This window comes from Ursus arctos, unplaced genomic scaffold, assembly GCF_023065955.2.
Source record: "Ursus arctos isolate Adak ecotype North America unplaced genomic scaffold, UrsArc2.0 scaffold_32, whole genome shotgun sequence".
In the NCBI taxonomy this organism is placed as follows: domain Eukaryota; kingdom Metazoa; phylum Chordata; class Mammalia; order Carnivora; family Ursidae; genus Ursus; species Ursus arctos.
Genome location: NW_026623008.1, coordinates 6,519,041 through 6,538,854, shown reverse-complemented (window position 1 = coordinate 6,538,854; position 19,814 = coordinate 6,519,041). Strand labels below are relative to the sequence as shown.

The following is a 19,814-nucleotide window of genomic DNA, read 5'->3' as shown; positions in this document are numbered from 1 at the left end:
TTCTGAGAGGTCCATCTCAAAGTATCAGCCTCTTGGTTCTGTGTAAATCTCCTTCTTTTGCTTGACCACTGACCCCCTGGGATTCTCCAGCCCATACTAGAGGGTGAAATGAAGATTTTACTGATCAAGGAGGGGCCAGGTTTTCTGTTCCAGAGACTCAATCCAGCTGGGCCTGGGGGAAGGGAGGGGAGGTGACACAGGGCTGCCTTGTACAGGTGTTCAGGCTGTGTACTGCACAAGGGGGCCTCAACCTATGAGGACACTGTTGTCAGTGTACACATAAACTGACCTATATGAGGTGTGTGGGTAAGTGTGGGCATGCAGGCCTGTGTTTCTGGGTAGCTGAGGCAAGCCTCCTTTATGTGAACCCCGCATTTTCCTGGACACACTCAGGGAGGCATCTGTATACTTCTGGCGTGTGCGCACACATACACAAATACACACACACACACGTGTGTGTGTGCAGCTGTGCTGTCCCCTGCTGAGCTCGGAGGATGCCTTGAGCTCCCTCCACCTGCTTGCTGCTCTCGCACCCAATCCACACCCTCACTGGGCTCCTCGGGGGCAGTCCGGAGACAGGGTTCAAGGAATAAGTAGAGGCCAAATAAATGCATGAATGAAGGAAGGGACGAGTGACAGGGAGAAAAAGGAGAGGACAAGCCGCTAAGCGTGTGCGCATGTGCCTTTCCTTCCTGGGTTGAACCGCGCTCTGGCCCCTGGCCAGCGTCAGGCTCTATGCTGGGTTCAGGGACAGACTTTCTGCCAGCTTAACCCCAAGCAGCTCTGGGCCTGGGTCTGCAGCCTCTCCCAGACCAGACCCAGGCCTTGGGACCGGTGGGTGGAGCACTGCCCTTGGAGTCTGAAGTGAAAATCCCCTGGCCACCTGGGTGTCCATGGTCCTGCAGCAGCGACGGTGAGCCACGGAGAAAGGGCAGCCCCCACAAAAGGGTAGATGCTTTACCAGGGCCCCAGTGGGCCTCCTTTCTCCCTCCCACATGCAGCATGGGCTCGCTGGCCCCCCTGGGAATGGGGCTGGGGACTGGGGGCAGGGAGCCGGGTGAGCTCTGTCCCAGCCAGCCCTCGGGGAGTCTGCTGGCCCCTCCCTGGGCTCTGGTGAGAGACTGGAACACAAAGCTATTTTTATTTATGATAGTGTCAGTGGGCTGGCCTCCGTCTAGACAGCTGGTGTTATCATTCGAGGCCATCCTGGAATGCTCAGCCCCATTTATTGAGAACAGAAGACAGTGTGCAGATTAAACAGCTCATAAAAATAAGCGAGGAACTGACACTGGGCCGGGCAAACCAAGGTAACCGGCTAGGTCAACTGTCCACGTTGGTTTTGGACCCTGGGATGTTTTCAGAGCAAACAAGCCTTGATGTGGCCTCGGGGGAGCCAGCAGGCTCTGCTGATGTCCCTCAGCAGAGATACACACGGGGAGGCTGCGGGGTCTCCGGAGTCCCCCCGAGGAGCTGGCTGGCAGGCAGGGATGAAGGAGAAGCCGTCTCGCTCAGGACAGGCCTTCTGGGACAGCTGGGACTCTGTCAGCCTCCCCAGGGCCACCAAACACCCAGACCCCCCCTCCGCTGGGGCTTCTGGCCTCAGCCCAGAGGACAGTGCTGGTCCCCCAGTTATCCACCTTCACGGGGAGCCAAGCCCTGGGTGACTGATGGAGGGGACACGTGTGCTGATGCCAGGCTGGCCACTCGCTCACTCGCGCTCACCTGTTTACCACTTCATTGGTTCCTGGGCTCGATCCATCCAGATATGTCCTGGGCGCTTACAAGGTGCCAGGCAGTGACTCAGGTCTTGTGTTCAGGAGGTGTCCAGACAGGCATGGGGGAGACAGACACGAAAACACAGCCTCACATCCTGGAGTTCTGTGCTGGGGACTCACATGATCTGATCCTATCACTACCTCGGTTAAAGGACCACCGACTCTGCCTCTGTGGGAGGCGGCAGCCCGGCCTCATCGCTTGCCAGTCCCAAGCCTGGTCCTGTCTGTGTGTACCCTCCTGCCCAGTGACGATGTCCACCCTCCCCAGGGGCCCGCTTTGCCTCGGAGCCTCTCTTTGGGCTGCTTGCTCTGTACTGGAAGGTGGTTCCTTGGTCCCCACCTAGGAAAACCCATTTCAGATGCCCCCACCTTGGAGAAGCCCTGGTACTCCCCCCCACCACCACCCAGGCAAGGGTCCTCACAGCTGCATCTGTGGGCGGTAAAGCCTCAACCCCTCCCTCAGCCCTCGGGCGTCCTGGGAGGTTCCCAGAGGCAGCATCTGGGAGCTGAGCACAGGGTGCGTGTGAGCCCGGTGGACATGGCCTGAACCTACCGGTCCCCTCTGGATGGCGCACCTAGCTGCCCCGGCCTCAGTGTCCTCATCTGTAAAATGGAGATGAGGGGCGCCTGGGTGGCACAGTCGTTAAGCGTCTGCCTTCGGCTCAGGGCGTGATCCCGGTGTTCCGGGATCAAGTCCCACATCAGGCTCCTCCGCTGGGAGCCTGCTTCTTCCTCTCCCACTCCCCTGCTGTGTTCCCTCTCTCGCTGGCTGTCTCTCTGTCACATAAATAAATACAATTTAAAAAAATAATAATAAAATAAAATGGGGATGAACACGGAATCTCCATCTCAGGACGAGGACTACGTGGATCAGGGGGAGAGAGAGCTTAGGAGGTGAAAGCTTCGCCAGGTCCCTGCGTCTTTAGCTCAGTTGTAACCACTTTTCCCTTCACGCGTGGAGCCCGGCCACGAGGCTGCCTGGGGAGCTCCCCTCTCTGTTATCATCGTGGGGATCTATGCCTAAGCTCCAAACAGAAATGTCAGTTCCTGGAAAAGGGAAGGGAAGGCAGCAAGAGTGGCCTTGACCCAGCCCTTCCGAAGGGGCAAGGCAGCTGTGGTTGAGGCTCTGATGTGGACACGGTGGGGCCGAGCTGGAGGGGCCCAGGCCTGGGCGGGAGAGAGCTCCAGTGCAGACGAAAAAGGCAGGGACCCAGCTCTGCCCCAGCGTACGATCCCAGCACCCTCTGAGCCTCGGTTTCTGCTTTTGAGAAATGGGGGAGCTAGTGGGTCCCTTGCAGGCTTGCCTGGGACGGAGCGTGCCCAGTGCTCGGGGAGCCATGGTCGCTTGTGGACACCTGGCTTCTCGTGTGAACAGAGGGCCAGGTACCGACAGAGCGCACACCAGGTAAACCCTGCATGTGGGGTCCTTTGGGTGGGGGCAGAAAGCAAGGGAGCTTCTCCTGCCGTCTGCTGCGTCCCAAGCATGTCCCACCCTCCCGCTCCCACCCTGGCTCTGGGGAAAGTACATGTTTGCTCTCTTGCGTCGCTCCGGAGTCCCCGGCCATTTGACATCAAGGCCTCTCCCTGCGCCTGGAGCCTGTCTGGTCAGAGAGGCCTGTCCTCCTTTCCTTCAGCTTCAGAAAGCCCACTGTTTCTCCTGCTCACCCTTTGAACTTAGTGGGCACCCCGACCTTCAAGAGCGGAGCCTCCGGCCCAGCCTCTTCTTTGCTCAGCCCACACGTGTCTATCGAGCGGCTCCTATGCGCCGGGATCAAGGAGGGAGTCAGACACGGTGCTTGCCCCGCCTCCCCCGTTCCTGTGGCAGAAGAACATCTGGGCCGGGGCCACCCTGTCCCCAGGGGCCACACCCAGGGCCCACTACACGACTGAGAACCAAGTTCTGCAAAGCCCGCAACCACCTGAAGACAGCCAGCAGGGCGTCAGAGCCCGAGGTGTGGTGCCGGCGAGGGGCTTTGAGTTCCAACTTCCCCACTTCAGCTGTGTGACCTTGTGTGTCGGGGGGTGGGGTGGGGGGTGGTCTGAGCAACCGGCGGTGCCCCCCACGGAGGGCCGCCGAGGGCCTAGCTCGCATGAACGTGCGCACGGTGGGTGCTTCGGCTGGGACGTGGAGAGTTCTCAGGCCTGGGGTGTTGACTCGAGGTAGACTTTAAGATCATGCCCACTTTGGAGGGTGGCCGTGGAGGCTCACGGAGGTGGTTTCCTTCTCCCAGGACCACTAATGAGTCTCAGAGCTGCAGCTGGAGCCCGGATCTTTTACCCCGAGTCTTTTTTCGAATCTACTGTCCCCAGGAGGAAGAGGCCCCAGCTCCTGCTGGGCTCCCGCCCAGGAATAACTGAGGAGGAAGGCAGCCTCGATTTCCCGGGATGCGCTGGGGTTCTGTGCATGCCCCAGCAGGCCCCTCGGCCTGGCCGCAGCGTCACCAGGCTGACCGGCTGACACCGTGGAGTGCCTGAGGGACCCGCCACCGTGCACGGTGGGCGCGGAGTAGACACCAGAGGGCGGGGCTCAAGGAGCCCCAGGGACCAGCTCAGACCCTTCTCCAGCGCAGGGACTGCTGGTGGGTTTCAAGGATGGAGCCCCGGGGAATTCAGAACCGCAGCCTGGACCAGGAGCTACCTAGAGATGAAAGAACTTCTGGATGTGAGCAGAATACACGAGTCGGGTACTCGAAGTTCTGGGTTTAAGGCTCCTTCATGGGGCAACCTGGGGGAGGCACTGAGGCTGTGAGGTCAGATGGTACTATGGTCACTGTGACTATATCCACCCAGTCCCTTAAGGGTTCTCACTGTGTGCCAGACACTGTTTCTAGCACCTTATAAAGACCCACTCAACGAGCAAGTTCTATCCCCAGCTCCATTTCACAGAGGAACCAACACAAATGGGCTCAATTCCCTCCCCTCCGCTGGAAAACTCCCACTTTTCTTTCAAAACCCTGGTCAGGCATCCCTACCCTGATCTCCCGGTGGGGTCCGTCCAGGCCTCACCTGCATCACCTGGAACCCTCTTTTCTGCCCCTGCTGCTCCGTGCCCGTCCACCGTGCTCCTTGCTCAGAAGCCTGCTTTTCTTTTTTCTTTTAAGATTTATTTATTCATTTATTTTTTTGAAAGATTTTATTTATTTAAGAGAGAGAGCGCATGAGCAGGGTGAGAGGCAGAGAGAGAGGCAGACTCCCCACTGAACAGGGAGCCAGATGCGGGGCTCGATCCCAGGACCCTGGGATCATGACCTGAACTGAAGGCAGCCACTTAAGCGATGAAGCCACCCAGGTGTCCCTATTTATTCATTTATTTGAGAGAGAGAGAGAGAGAGAGAGAGAGAGGAACCCCAGCAGGGGGAGGGACAGAGGGAGAAGGAAATGATCGCAAGCAGACTCCACACTGAGCTTGGAGCCCGATGTGGGACTCGATCTTATGACCCCGAGATCATGACCTGAGCTGAAATCAAGGGTGGGTCGCTCAACTGACTGAGCCCCTCAGGCACCCCAGAAGCCTGCTTTTCTGAGCCTGAATCCCTGGCGTCTCCATGTGTCTGGCACAGACAGGGGGTCAAGATACGGACAAATGAGACAACAGGGACTGTGGTCCCTCTTCTCTTCATTCCCACAGGCCCTCCTGGAGGAAAAGGTTGCTTGTCTCCCTCACAGGTGGCCAGGATGCCCTAAAGAGCCTGTCTTCCCACGGTGCGTCTGGGCTGGTCTACGGCCCCAGCTCATCCCCAGCTCATCTTTCCAGGAAGCTAAGGGTGGGTGATCCCCGGAGGGGGCCCCCAGCTTCCAGGGACGGCTGCAGGATGCCCGAGGAGAAGCCATGGGACCGGAGGGAGGGGTGTTCCCTTGGAGGGGCAAGCATATCCAAGATGCTTCTCTTTCCCACTTCCTCCTGTGCGGATGTTACAGGACCTTTGGCATGTGTGGCCTTTGCCATCTTTGGAGGCGTTGGCCCCATACCCAGCCCTCATTCAGCCTTTGCAACACCAGGAACCTGGCTGGAAGGTATTGTTATTCCCACTTCACAGAAGGGGAAATCGAGGCTCCCCAAGGTGATATCCAGAGTCACAGACCAGTGACCGGTATTCTGAAGTTCAAACCCCAGCCCTCCTGTCCCCTCGCCTGGGTCTGTCGGCCCTTCTGCAGACGACTGCCGGCTTCACCCTGCAGCGGGCCGGCCGGGGACCTTCCTAAATTCCACCACCATTTCTGGTTCAGGGGTGAGGGCTCCCAGCCTGTGATCTTTGCTCTTTCCAGTTCTCTGGAGCACTCAGAGGTGAGAGGGGGCGCAGGGGCTGGGGCTGGGTGGCAGGGAGGAGTCGGGCTCCGTCGGAGGTTGGGAAAGGCGGGCTGGAGGCGTCCCCTTGCTCCCCGGGGGGCAGGGTCCTGGGGCCCGCGCGCTGTTCCTTCTGGGCCGCAGCCTCAGGCCCGGCTCCTCCCGGCGCGGTCCCCGGAGGCAGCTCCTTGGAGGCAGAGCCAAATCCAGCGCGTTAGCAAAGGATGTTTTCCTGCCCAGTGGACAAAACATTTCTGGCGCTTTCAGTTGGGGACTGAACACTCTGTCCACTTTGGCGGCGTTCGGGGTTCCTGGACGGACACAAGTGTGTTTCACATGCAACAAGATTAATCACACACCCTCCCTCCCTCCCGGCTCCTCACCTGCCCCGCCCCTTCCCTTGTCACCGCTCCGCTCCAGAGCAAACTTCTGAGAAGTCATTCCAAGTGGCCTCAGGAAGTGAACACTTGAATCATGTGTCTCCCGCCACAGGCCTCCTCGATGGGGGGAGGGGCTGAGGAGCACCCCCCCCCCCGCCCTGAACCCTGTGAACCCCAACCGTGTCACGTTGGGCACATCCCATCGCAACTGGCAGGGCTGGCCTCTGACCTGACACTGGCCTGGATCCAAAGGTTGGTCCTACTGGTGCCTCCCTGGAACGTGCCTGATTCATTTGAATTTCCAGAGGCTTGAGAACCTTCCAGAACCCCCTGGATGAACTGTGGTCCCAACCCTGGTCCCCCGTGTCCTTCCATGCTCCATTGAGAAAGGCTGGCCTCAAGCGGCCGCAGTGAAATCAGTGGGTGGGACCAGGACGGAAGATCAGGCGAGAAAGGAGAGGTCCGTGACCAGTCCTCCCAGGCCACGCCCAGGGCTCGGGGGACAGCCCTGGCTTAGAGGGCCTGCTCCAGGGGATGCCTCATTGCAAAGCTGTTCTCAAAGTCTCAAGGTCTGTTTTAGACCCTGCCTCTCTCCCAGAGGGCCCAGAAGTAAACATCAGATGGAACATTCCACAAGCTCAGGGTGCTGGCAAGACACCCCGAAGTCGGGGCCTCACTGCCACCCCAGGAAGGCCTGATGCTTGGGAAATCAGGCTCCTACCCTGGCTCTGCTTGAGGGAGAACAGGCTCGGGCTGCGCGGGAGGGAGTGGCCGCGCCGCTCTGCAAAGGCCCGTGGGCCGCTGCCAGGGCCCTGAACCCGCTGGGGCAAGCTGAACTCCGGCGGGAGGCAGGCTGCTAACCAGTAAGCAAGCTGTAAAAACCCAGCTCAGACACAACATCTGGCAGCTGCTTCAAATAGTTCTCTGTCTGAAGCTGGAGTTGCTCGCGGCCCTCCAGTAAATCAAACCATGTGCAAAGAGGAGCCCGCCGACCTGAAGCACCCTGCTTGGCCGGGGCCCCAGCCGTGCCTCCAGTCCCTCTCGCTCTTTAAATAGCCTGGGGTTCACATTCCATTTCCTTGTACGATCAATTCGGAGCTGGCCCGGCGGGAGAGGCTGCAGGACGCGAGCTAGCACCCTCGGTCCCAAAGAGAGATGGAGGGAGATGGCACCGCGACTCCATCCTACCCTGGGGCTCAGCCTCTGTCCCTGATGACCTCTGAGCACTGCCCGCCTCTTCCTCGACCCTGGCACCCCTCACTGTGGCTGGCCAGAGGGAGACCCAGGGAGCGCCCAAGAGCTCCAGCCACTGACCAGTTTCACGTTCTCCTCACACCCTGGCCTGAGCCTGGCCCCGCGGCTTCCATGTGCAGCCTGGGTGCCCACCCCGTGGAAGAACGGCCACTAGTCCTAGAGCAGATCTGCTCTGGTGGGACTGGCCGTGAGAGGGGGGGCAGAAGGGAAATGCTGGGTTAGCTAATGACATGGGCAAGCCTTCCCTTGTGGCCAGCACCCACCAGAGCACTGGGGTATGTTCTCCATACTCCTCATTTCCTACATCCGCATGGTCGGTCTAACAGCGCGTACTCTTATGAGCCCTGTTCTTTTTTTTTTTTTTAAGACTTTTTATTTTTTATGTAATCTCTACACCCACCGCGGGGCTCGAACCCACAATCCCCAGATCAAGAGTCGCACGTCCCACCGACTGAGCTGGCCAGGCGCCCCTATGAGCCCTGTTCTAAAGATTTGTGTAGAGGGTCGGACGATGGGCCTCGGAAAGATATAGTCCACATCCTAACCCCAGAACTTGAGAGTATGACCTTATTTGAATAAAGGGTCTTCGCAGATGCCATTGAGTTAAGGATCTCAAGAGGACTTCGTCCTGGGCGGGCCCTAAACCCAATGGTGAGTGTCCTTACAGGACAGACACAGAGACACAGAAGGGACCACAGATGCAGAGGTTGGAGTGACGTGATCGCAAGCCAAGCACCGCCAGGGGCCGCCAGAAGCTGGAAGGGGCAGGAAGGATTCTCACCCTGGAGTGTCTGGAGGGAGGATGGCTCTGTCCACACCTTGATTTTGGGCTTCCGAGCCCCAGAACTAGAAGAAAATAAATGTGTGTTGTTTGAAGCCACCCCGTGCCTGGTGTTTTATTAAGCAGCCATAGGAACCCCATGCAATGTGGAAACTGGGGGTCAGAGAGCCGGAGCGAGTGCACATAGCTCTTCCCTGCTTCCTACTCTGCCTCCCTGATGACGAGGCTGGGTTTTAGAACACTGACCTCCTTTCCATGCAGCGGGACAGAGGCGCCGGGGCCCAGGCCATTTCCCTGCAAGATGCCTTCCTGGGAAAGGCTTGTTCACCGACCCCTGAGCACACAAGGGTCTGGGGGAGCCCCGGGCAGTGTGGTAGGTGTCCCACTAGCTGCTGTCCCTGACCGCTCACTCTGGGCCAGGCTTCGATCTAAGCTCTTCCCGGACATGGGCTCCCTGAATCTTCACGGTAACCTCAGGGAGGACATCTCTCTCCGTTTTACAAACGAGGGAAGCAAGGCAAAGGGAAGCCACGGGGGAGGGCGTCGGGAACACCCCCTTGGAAAGCCAATCGGAAGTGAGAGAAGAGGGTCATGGGAGGTCGCATGGCGTATGACGCCCCGATGTGAACAGCGCACGACCTGCGAGTCCACAGTCCGAGGGCAGATTGGCGGCTGCCAGGGGCTGGGGCGGGAGGAGTGGAGAGGGACTGCCAACGGACACAGCCTCTCCCCTGGGGGGATAAAAATGTTCTGGAAGCAGATAGAGGGGTGGTTGCCCGATATCGTGAATGTGCTAATGGTGACTGTGATGTTATTTGAGTTTGACCGCGATTTTTTAAAAAGCCGGTCGGAAAAGGGTGAGATAGGAGGGCCTGCACCGAGTGCCTCGATGCACCCCGCTGTAAGCTTCTAGTGTCTCAGCGGCCCCGGGGAGGCCAGTGGGGCTGCCTTGTCACAGACGGGCACAGCAAGGCTCCTGAGATCCTTGCTGGAAATTACCGTCCTGGGTGGGCTGGGGAGCTGGGCGGACCCCCAGGCTGTCCTGGCTCCAGAGCCCGGACGCTCTCCGGGGTCCCACAGACCAGCTCCGGGGTGAAGGTCTTTGCTGTTCAGCTGAAGTTTGTTCTCCCTGTGGTTATCACAACCCCGATGGTGGCTTTAACAGGATCAGTGGGAAGGAACTTTCCAAAGTGCTTTGGTTGAAAAGTCTATCAAAAAGTGGGGCCTGGGGTACGGGTGGAATGGAGAATGGTTCGTCTGCTCCTCACGCCATAAAGAGGGGAGACACGGCGGGGGAGAGACATGGTCCTGGGTGGTGCTGAGGTCGTGGGACTATCCGGGGCCCCTCCCGGTGGAAGCCCTGCCGGACGGCGCCGTGGCTTCAAGACCTGAATGGTGGCTCTGAGCCGCTGGGTCAGTTTCCCAGCACTCATTTCCTTGGGGAAACTGAGGCTCAGGGGACGATTCCAAGGCTGAGGTTTCCTGACTCCACTCTGGTATTTTTATTTTTTATTTATTTATATTTTTTTGAGAGACGCAGAGAGAGGGAGCACAAGTGAGGGGAGGGGCAGAGGGAGAGGGAGAAGCAGACTCCTTGCTGAGCAGGGAGCCCAACGCGGGGCTGGATCCCAGGACCCTGAGATTGTGACCTGAGCTGAAGGCAGACGCTTCACCGAATGAACAACCCAGGCGCCCCCACTCTGGTATTTTTCTCAGACTGCCTGGCTCACTCTTCTAAGACAAGCGCTTCCTGGCCCGGGGAAGGTGCTGGGGGTGCAGCCCCCGCTCCGCAGGACGTCGGCATGCGCTCTGAAACGCAGGGTAGCGAGAGCTAATTTCCAGGGAATCTCCAGGCTTGTCTGAGTCATGGCCCCCATGAGCCTCCGAAGGGAATGGGAAAGGCCAGGGGTCTGCATGGGTCCAACTCTGTGTCCACCCCAGGGCCATGCAGCAGGCCCCCTCCAGTGTTGCACGAAGCAGGTTCCTGGGCTCTACCTACTGCATCGAAGTTTCTGGGATTTTGCTTTGTCCCCAACGTGCCCTAGTGACTCCGATGCAGGAGGTACCTGTGAACTTCAGCCTAGGGTCCCCATGGCAGCTCCTGCTCTCCGTGTGCTTCTGTAAGATACAATCTCAGGGGCGGCTGTAAGGCCCACCCTCATTAGAGTCAGGGGAGGGATAAACAAGGCCTTTGCCTTTCCTGCCTACAAAGGAGACCCTGAAGGGGCTGCAGCTGGGTCGGGTGGGAAGACAGGCCCAGGGTAAGTCAATGCCACCTTCCATCTAGCCAGCTGCCCTTGGCCCCGGCTTTTCCACCAGGAACATTTCCTCTGCTCAGCAAAATCATTATCAGACCGGCAGCAGCAGCTGTGCTCTGGGCCAGGAAGAAAGGTTCCAAAGAAGTGTTAGCTTTTGGTTTTTTTAAAGAAAAAAAAGAAAGAAAGAAAAAAGAAAGAAAGAAAGAAAGAAAGAAGAAAGAAAAGAAAGAAAAAGGAAGGAAGGAAGAAAGAAAGAAGAAAAAAAGAAAAGAAAAGAAAAGAAAGAAAAGAAGAGAAGAGAAGAGAAAAAAACCAAAGAGAAACAGAGAAAGGTCAGAGCCCCGCAGAGGACACGGAGGTCCGAGGCTGGGGCAGGACTGCGCTGAGCGCACCAGGAGGACCGTAAGGCCAGCCCGCCTGCCAGCGGCTGAGCCCTAAGAAGCCCTCGGAGAGCCATGAGCGGCTTCCTCCGGGCTTGCTAGGCCAGGACATCATTTGTTGATTCTAGAGCCCAATCCCTAGCTCATGATTTCCTCCCTGGTTGCCATGGCCCCGTACAGAAAACACAGCAAACTCCTGGCCCCGGGCAGCTCGTTTATTTCAAATATCCCTTGCAGCTGGACTCCAACCATGTTTGGGTGTCTGGGTTGGAGCATGAACTAATTGCTCTGTCTTCGGCCCCCTCCCCAGCTCCCCCGGCATACTTTATGGTTCAGTAAAGTCCACATTCCTCATCTCGCCGCCGAGGAGGCGCGGGAGGAAGGCTGGGAGTGAAGCCTGGTGCAGGAGAAGGAGGGAGGGCTCTTCCCATCTATGGCCAAGCCCCAGGCCGGCTACCTGCTCGAAGGCAGGGTATTAATTACAGCCACATGGGCCGGTCTGCAAGATGGTTTTATTAAGACTGCTCCCTTCAACGCGAAAGCCCGCTCCCCGAGAAGTCTCCGGGCAGTACAAAGGGCCTTCGGTTTCCACACCGCCCCCCCACCCCCCGCCTGACCCCCTTCCTCCCCCTGCCACCTCTTTCAAAGCCAGCAGAGTTCCCGCTGCAACCCAGACATGAACTCCAACCGAAAAATAATTTCAGGCCACCCCTTTCCTCCCAACGCATCTGGGGAAGGCATCCAGGGCTCCCTTTTCCCCCCTACCCACCTTGATCTTTGGAGACTTTACCCAAGAAGAAAGAACATTTGTCGGGAAGTTGGTTTAGGGGTGTTTGGACCATTCTCAAAGACCAATTCCAGGACCGGAGCGGCTGTTTTCCAGAACAGAAGTGCATGAGCTTTAAAAGCATTCGTTTGCACACTTCCTTGTATGCCGGGCCCTGTTCTAAAGCCTCATTTCACCCTTGCTGCCCTCCCGAGAGATGGGCACAGCGAGGATCGCCATTTGATGGAGGCTCGTCCCAGAGCACACAGGGGGTCAGAGCCAATATTTGAACCCAGGTCTGACTCAAGAGTCCCTGTGCTCGTCGCTGGGCCAACCCACCAACACACTGAAAGAATTTCCCTTTCCTCAGCAACTTGTCCGGAAAAAGAGCTGACACAGTCGCAAACAGTGGTCTCCAAACTCTCTTAGGCAAGGTCACTCGGGGAGTTTGAGAAAACTGCAGATCCCTGGCCTGGCCCCAGAAACGTTGATTCGGTTCATGTCAGGCAGGCCTCTGAAAAAACGTCCATTTTAGCCCATACCTCTCATGGGATGTCAGAGCAGGTGGCCTGAGGAAAGCTGGCTAGGAGGCGGGCAGAGCAAGGGACACGGGACTTTGGTCCGAGGGGTCTTGGGCCCTGAGACCAGGGCACTTTTCGCAGCACCGTGAGATCCTGATGGGCCCACAGGGAGCTGAACCGCATTCTTGCCGATTCTTTGGAAACTAGTCATGACACGCGATCGTATCTAGTAAATGTCTTGACTAGTCACGTATCACTCACCGTTCCTCTGAATAAGCCTGATTTTCCTGTCTCCTCTGCTAGGGGATGGGGGGAACCCTGCCCACAGCAGCGGGCAGAACGGGTTCCCCGGGAAGGCTCACCCGCATCACTGCACGCTTGGCACTGGGAACACGGAGGTGAGTGAAGGACCAGCTCCTTCCACCGAGTGTGCAGAGCCTGGACTCTGAGTGTGCTCCAACGGGCTTCTCCCCTGCCTCTAAAAAGCCGAAGGTCAACTGAAGCTGTAGGACACCGATGAGCCGAAGGCTTTCACCGATGTGCGGAACCCTTTCTATTGGGCTCAGAAAGTCTTAGTCTGGGCTGCAGGCTCACGAACTTCTGTAAAGGGATGGGGACATTCTCGGATCTCCTCTCTCTAGGATTCTGCTCCTCACTAGGGCTCTGGCTGGCCTCCCACCCGCTGCCACGGGCTCCCAGGGGAGCACCGCATTATCTAGTGAAAACTGGACCCAGGGAGGGCTTGGCCACACCCATTTCCCTTCCCCCCAAGGCACAGAGAGGGACTCAAAGAGGTTTTGTATTTTAATAAACTTTCCTTTATTAGGTTACTGACTATTATTAACCATCATAAAATAGAACGGGAGTTTCAAAACTGTACAGGTCACAAGGTTCTGGGGGGAGAGGAAAGAAGGGTGGGGCTGAGGTTTGGGAAGCCAGGGACAGAGGTGCAGAGAGACGAGCAAGAGCCCACAATCCATCCATCCAGCGTCGGTGGGAGAACGCTGGGTCAAGGCGGTAAGGCTGGGATCTGTGGAAGTAAAACTGTCTCGTGTGCAACATTCATGAGAACATGACCCACCCTGAAACAGGAGTGAGGAAAAGTCTTTAAAAGTCTTACAGGTAAGGTTTCTCCCCCCTCCTTGGAAAAAAACTCAAAATAATAAGGGGGTAATTTACATTCCTCACCCAGACTTGGCACCAATTTTGTGCTTTAAAAAATATACTCCACTGGAAGACTTTTTTTTTTAAAGGTACCCTACAGCAGCTGTTTAAAACATAATTCTTACGGACAAATATATATGTATATATATTAAACATTTAAACAAATAAAGTCATCTATTGTACCTGTACAGAAATGAACAGAAGTCAGATTCTAAGTGAGTTGACTTCAAGATCAAAGAAGTGGTGAGTGCGGCGGCAGGGGCTGGGGTCTGCTACGTGGGGGGGCTGCGGCAGGGCGCGAGGGGCCCTCTTCTGCCGGCCGCCCCGCCCCACCCCGCCCTGCTCCTTGTGTGGCTCTGGGGGGTCGTGATGAGCCGAGGCTGCTCCCCCTGGGCTCAGAGCCTGGACGAGGGCACCAAGTGGAGGCCTGAGCTGGCTTCCTAGGGGCACGACCTCACTCTGGTCTCCCCACCCCGCCGCGCCCCTGGCTTCCCTGGGGCTGGAGACCCACTCGTCCTCCCTTCTTAGTTGAGGCTCTAAGAAGCCAGAGCTTCTGAGGATGCACATGGGAGATCTCAGCTAGGAAAGCAAAAGCAAACCCCCCACAGAAGACTAAAGAAGGAAAACCACGTGCAAAGATAGACGTACGTCTCCTGCCTGGAGACACGGGGAACGCCGCAGCCCTTGCAGGCGGGTCCCCCAAGACTCTCATATTGCCTGTGCTCAGGAACCCAGAGCAGAGCCCCCTGGAAACGGCAGGTCCAGGGACCCACACAGAGACCTCCTTGTGCTCACGTGAGGACACACCACAGCCACAGCCCAACGGGAGGGGCAGGTGGAAGCCAAGCCACAGAATGCTCCAGAGAGCGGGGGATGAAACGAGGTTTCCTTTCTACATGGAATAAATAAATGGCTTTTGTTATTGTTAAAAGAATAAATACAGGGTACCGGGGGGGCTGACAGCTGGGGCTGATGCTGGGCGCCCATGTGCCTGTGGAAGGTCCCATCTTGGCTTCTGCCTCGGTGTCCGTGATGAGTTTCTGACGCCCTGAGTGTTGGCTGCTGTGGCGGGGCCCCACTGGCCTCAGCACCGGCCCTCATCCGAGCACCTCTTAGCGCCCCTGGGGTCTGCTCTTGGTGCCGGGGCACCACCTCCCGGGACCTGGCAGGTCGGGGGGATCCCCACGCCACCCCGAGGGCAGATCGGAGCTCAGTATAGGGCTTCCCAGGAGTCTGTCCTCCATGTGTTTTTCCAAAGAGGGACTGGGACGCGGTATGCGGGGGGGCTTCTGCCAATGTCGGGACGCGGAACAGAGGAGCCTGTGTCGCGCGGTCGGAGGCCGGCAGGGGCAGCGGGGAGGACGGGGAGGAAGAGCAGGGACTTCCCCCCCGTGGCCGGATGCCAGTCCGAGGCGCAGGGCGCGGCGACAGGCTGGTGAGGTGGCACCAGGTGGCTGGCGAGCTGGTGATGCAGGGGTGGAGTCACTGGTAGAGGAGGTAGGCCTTGAGGGAGGCCGGCAGCGGCAGCGTGTGGATGTCACCCAGACGCTCCTTCCCCAGGGCCAGGCGCACGGAGCGGCGGCAGAGATCCATGAGCGGCAGGGGCTCGGCTGGGGGCAGAGGGGAGAGCGAGGACAGGTTAGCACAGCTCGGGACGGCTCGAGAACGGACAACGCTAACAACAGCCGTCGTAGCGGAATTATAATGTATTGTCATGTCAACACACAATCAGCAGTGAGGCAACTTGACGTTTTAAGTCAACTGTGAATACCTAGCACGGAGAACCCGCTCTGGGCCGGGCACCTCTGTGAGCCCTCCGGAGACGCAAACTCCTTTGACAGTTCGTTATGGTTTGTTCTGAGGGACTTAATCCCAGGGAGGCATCCTTATTATCATCCACATTTTACAGATGAGGACGCTGAGGGACGGAGAGTCCAAATGTCTTGCCCACGGTCACAGAAGGAGAAGGAGCTGGATCTGAACCCAGGCCGTCCCTGCTCTCACCCACCGCACAAGCCTTCACTGCGCGTCTGACCGGGCGCGTGGAAGCCAGCCCGTCCCAGCACAGGCCCCACGCCGGCATTCAGTGTTCGTGGGTCCTGCAGCCGTCCCCCCCTCACTGGTGAGGGCGCTAAAGCCAACGGGGCCTGATGGGTCAAGGTTACACGCTAGGGTCTGAATCCAGGCAGCCCGGGCTCAGCAACCACATCCTTAGCCACCAATGAAGATGGAAGAAATGCTGGTCCAGAGACACACTCTGTAGGAGGCAGGCCCAGCCACCCCGTGGCCTGAAGGCATAGTGTCTAGAGAAAGCCTAGGTCCTTGGGCTTCTTCCCACCTGACAGAGCGAAGCTGAGGGGGCCAGACAAGGGAAAGTGGAAATGCCAGCCCAGCCTCCGCAGCCGGGACCCTCGAGGCTGCCCCAGCCACTGCCAGAGCATCTCACAGCCAGGGAAACGGAGGCCAGGGCTCACGGCGGGGCTGCCTCGGACACCTGAATGTGAGAGGGACTTCCAGCCGCAGCCTGCAAGAACGCTTCTGTCCTTATGTCCCCAGACGGCGCGGACCTGTCTTCCCCCAAGGGAGGTTCCAGGCAGCCCGAGTCTCAGATAGACCCTGCCAGGCCCTGGAGGCCGGCGGGCAGAGTGGGCCTCGCCCTCCCTGCCTCCCTGCAACTGACTCTTCCTGGCTGTCTTCCCAGAAGCAAGGTGCCGGTGAGCACGCCCGGAGCTGCTCGGGGCCGCCCCACGGCATCACGGGTCTGCAAAGAGCTGAAGGGAGCACATCTGTGGCTTCAGCCAGGATCTCCCTTTGACACGGAGACTCTCCTGTGACCAAAAAACCGAGGAAAAAACCAACCCCAGCATTTCCCTCAAGACCCCATTCCCCCAATGAGAAGTGGATCAAAGTGTGTCTCCGAATATTAAAAATAACATTAAAAAAACCTCAATTATTGATGAGCAAACGCTACAGCTGGAGGCGTGGGGGGGGGGGGGAGACTGCTGAGGAGTGCAGGTTTCTTTGGGGAGCATGAAAGTGTCCTAAAACCGATCGTGGTGATGGCAGCACAGCCGTCATGCGCTTTAAATGCGGAACTAGCGGCCTGTGAATTACATCTCAACAGAGCTGTTATTAGAGGAATAAATAGTAACACATTTACTAAATTCCTGGCTTGAAAAGAAGGCAAGCAACCGCTCTTCATCTCCCACGGGCAGTTAGCCACAGAGAGACGGGAAAGGGAACCGAAATGGTCGATGTGTTTCATGAAAAGCTTTGAAACGGGGCCGTTCCTGGACAGCGCAGGACGATGAAGGGGAGCCCTGCCTGGAGGCAGGAGGATGAGCTAAATGACCTTCTGCCCTTTGGGGGCCAAGCATTCCGGACTCCTGGTGAGCAGGGACGGGTTTCTCCGCCTGCAAGCCCACAGAGCCTTGGGTCTCCCTCATCGCAAAGCGCCCTGCACGCGCGGCCCCACATCTGGCTCCTCACTTCCTCCCTGCACAGCAGCCTGACCTCGAGCAGCCCCCTCCCTCTGCCTGGGCCTCAGTTTCCCCCTCTGTAAGATGAGGAATCCGGACCAGATGCTTCAGTCTCCTCCCGCTGAGATCCTGAAGGCCAGAAATGCCTCCCAGTGGCTCTCGGCCTGGACACGCTGAGTGGCCCTTCAGCGGATCAAGTGGGGGTTTCGGTGGCCCTTCCTCTCCTCCACTCAGGAGCTCTCTCCATCTGCCACACTGGGCCAGCCCCTTCTCCCTCCAGAATGTGGCTCGGCCCCACGGGGAGGCAGAGGGGCTTCCCCTGGTGGCTGGGGACACTTGAGAAAGTACCAAGAGTCATTGAATGTGGCCAGAGTGCCATGCAGGGCTGCGGAGGGAAGGTTACGAGGGCGTTCCCATCACACCCTCTTAGCTTAATGGTTTCCCAGGCATCCCATGGGGACCCTCACTAAGAAATGTTTCTGAACGGCAGAGCCCTGCACACCCTGCCACTCCAACCCCCGTATTTTGGGTGACAGCCGACCTGAAATTAACATCACAGCACCGGCAGCAGCTCATGGAGCACGAATCGTGTGCTTAGAGGGGACTGTGGCCCCCCTGCAATCTACAGATGGGGCTAGAACACGGATATACACCCGGGGGCAGCCAATTCCATAGTCTGGCTCTTTCTATGCCAACATGAGGAGGAAGCCCCCTGCAGTTTACCCCAAGGGACGAGGACCTGTGGCTACCTCCTTCCACCCCCGCTGAAAGCAGCTGTGTAAGGGGGGGGGGGAGTTTCCTCTGTCTGACCATCTTTGGGCCACACTGAATAATCCAGTTAGGGAGCGGGTGGGAACCCAAACGTGTCCTTCAGACATCCCAGATGGGCCAGAACCAGCTGCAGAAGCAGCAGCCAGCAGAAGCAGTGATGCACCATGAGCCGAAGATACGACCAGTCACGTGAGCCTCCCGTGGATGGGTCTGTTCTTGGGGGCCGCAAAGACACAAATAGGTCATGCTCCCCCTGGATCTTGTAGGGGGCAAACGATGATGCACAGGGTCGTGGTCTGCCTGCTTTCCAAAGGCTGGGCAGAGACCAAGAGTGCACTGGCCACGGAACTGGACGTGGGCACCGGGCCTTGGACGATGTCTGTGCTGATTTCCATTAGTCACTAACAGAACCCAAGAAGGCCTCCCCACCTCAACGCTTTTGACAGGCACCCGAAGGCTCTGTATCCAGCACCACCCACAAAGCCAGGTCCCCACTGAAGTTCCGCTGAAGAAGTTCCCAAACAGGGAAGGCCAAAGTTGATTTGATGACCCATGAGAGGCGCGTCGGCCGCTAGACCTGCCTCCAGGAAGCTGGGGTGCTCGTCCTAAACTTTACATAGTTTATATGAATGGGAGATGGGGGGGAAAGACATGGAGTCCAGCACAGAAATTGGGAAGTGAATCAGGTGCTATTCATGGGAGCTGAGGGACGCGGGACTGCATGGGTCTGTGCGCTAACTTCCACATTTCTAGGAGGACTGATTGCCTGGTGGCCTGTCTCACCATGCACGGCCCAGCTCGCCACCTTGGCTGTCCCGCACTTCTCAGAGAGACGACAACCCAGCTCATGCCTCCAGAGCCTGATGCTGTGCTAGTTGACGGGCTCAGGGAAGGAACTTGGGTCTGTGAGGTCAAGGACAGATGTCTCACGTCATAAGTGCCCCTGATCAGCCACGTTCCCAGTCTCACCCACTGCCCACACGGGTCCTGAGCCTGACCTCACGCTTACTCCTGCAAGTAGCTTACAGTGAAAATGCTCTATGAAATGGATTCTAGAAAGTCCTGGGCGGAAGAGAGCCATTTTGGAGGACCATCAGGATACGTGTGCGTTTCCCCCTTGACATGAAGCGATTCTTACAAAAAAGAACAAAAGGAAACACCGACCCCTTGTCCTCGGCAACCAGGGAAAGATGCCTGACACCCACTGAACCTCTGGCTCCCTGTCCCCCCGACTCTGAGAGCCTGTTGTCTTCATATGATCAGCCTTTTGGGGGATGGGGGTCTAGAATGACCCCTTCCCTCCTAAGTGGCCTCTCTCTCCCCGGAAGGAAGCCCTTGCAGGTTGGGGTGATTAGTGTCCCTGCCTAGACGCTTCCCTGGAGCCCGGCTGGAACGGAGGTGCAGGTAGGAGCCACCGGGTGAGGCGCCTTGGGAGGGCATCCAGGGAGGCCAGGGTGACACCAGGAGGGGTCATCACGTCGAAAGTCTCCTGAGGAAAACAGCTGAGCCCTTTCCTATCCCACAATCAGGAAAAACCTCACCAAATTGATCTGGGATCCGTAAAAGGGAGAATGTGAAAACGGAGGGATGCAGAGAAAAGCCTTGCTTCGTGGGAGACGCAGTCACAAGCGGGGGTGGGGGGGGCGGCAGGGAGGACCCATGGGGCAGGGACTCTCCCTTCTGTGACGGCCAGTCTGCAGCTTGCAAGTAGGTTTTTTTCTTTTTGCATCTCCAGGGCGGGAGCAGGCAGGCCTGGGGGCCACACTGGGCCCTGTCTCCCCCCACCACAGCCGTCTCCACCCCTTTACCCTGGGAAAGAGGAAGGTGACACCACAGTCCCTCCAGCTGCAGCTTCAGCCCCAGAAGGTCTCAAGGCCTGAGGAGTCAGAGCAAGTGGCCTGTGGTCAGAGCTGGCTGGACGGTGGTGGTGGTGGGGTCACACAGGGACACACTGATCACGCTCTGCTCTGCACGGGGGTGGGGGGGGGGAAGGGGCTCTG

The 19,814-nt window shown here is 57.9% G+C and overlaps 1 protein-coding gene across 5 annotated transcripts in view; it reads right to left on the bottom strand.

Moving 5' to 3' along the window:
- Positions 1-13,195: 13,195 nt before the first annotated feature.
- SPSB1 (splA/ryanodine receptor domain and SOCS box containing 1) overlaps positions 13,196-19,814 on the bottom strand; it is a 66,791-nt gene continuing 60,172 nt past the window's right edge. For all 5 annotated transcript variants that reach the window (XM_044391386.3, XM_057305163.1, XM_026519899.4 and 2 more), the window contains exon 3: positions 13,196-15,174. In XM_044391386.3, coding sequence (XP_044247321.1) covers positions 15,047-15,174 — 128 coding nt within the window. In that variant the 3' untranslated portion in view covers positions 13,196-15,046. The remainder of the gene's footprint in view (positions 15,175-19,814) is intronic.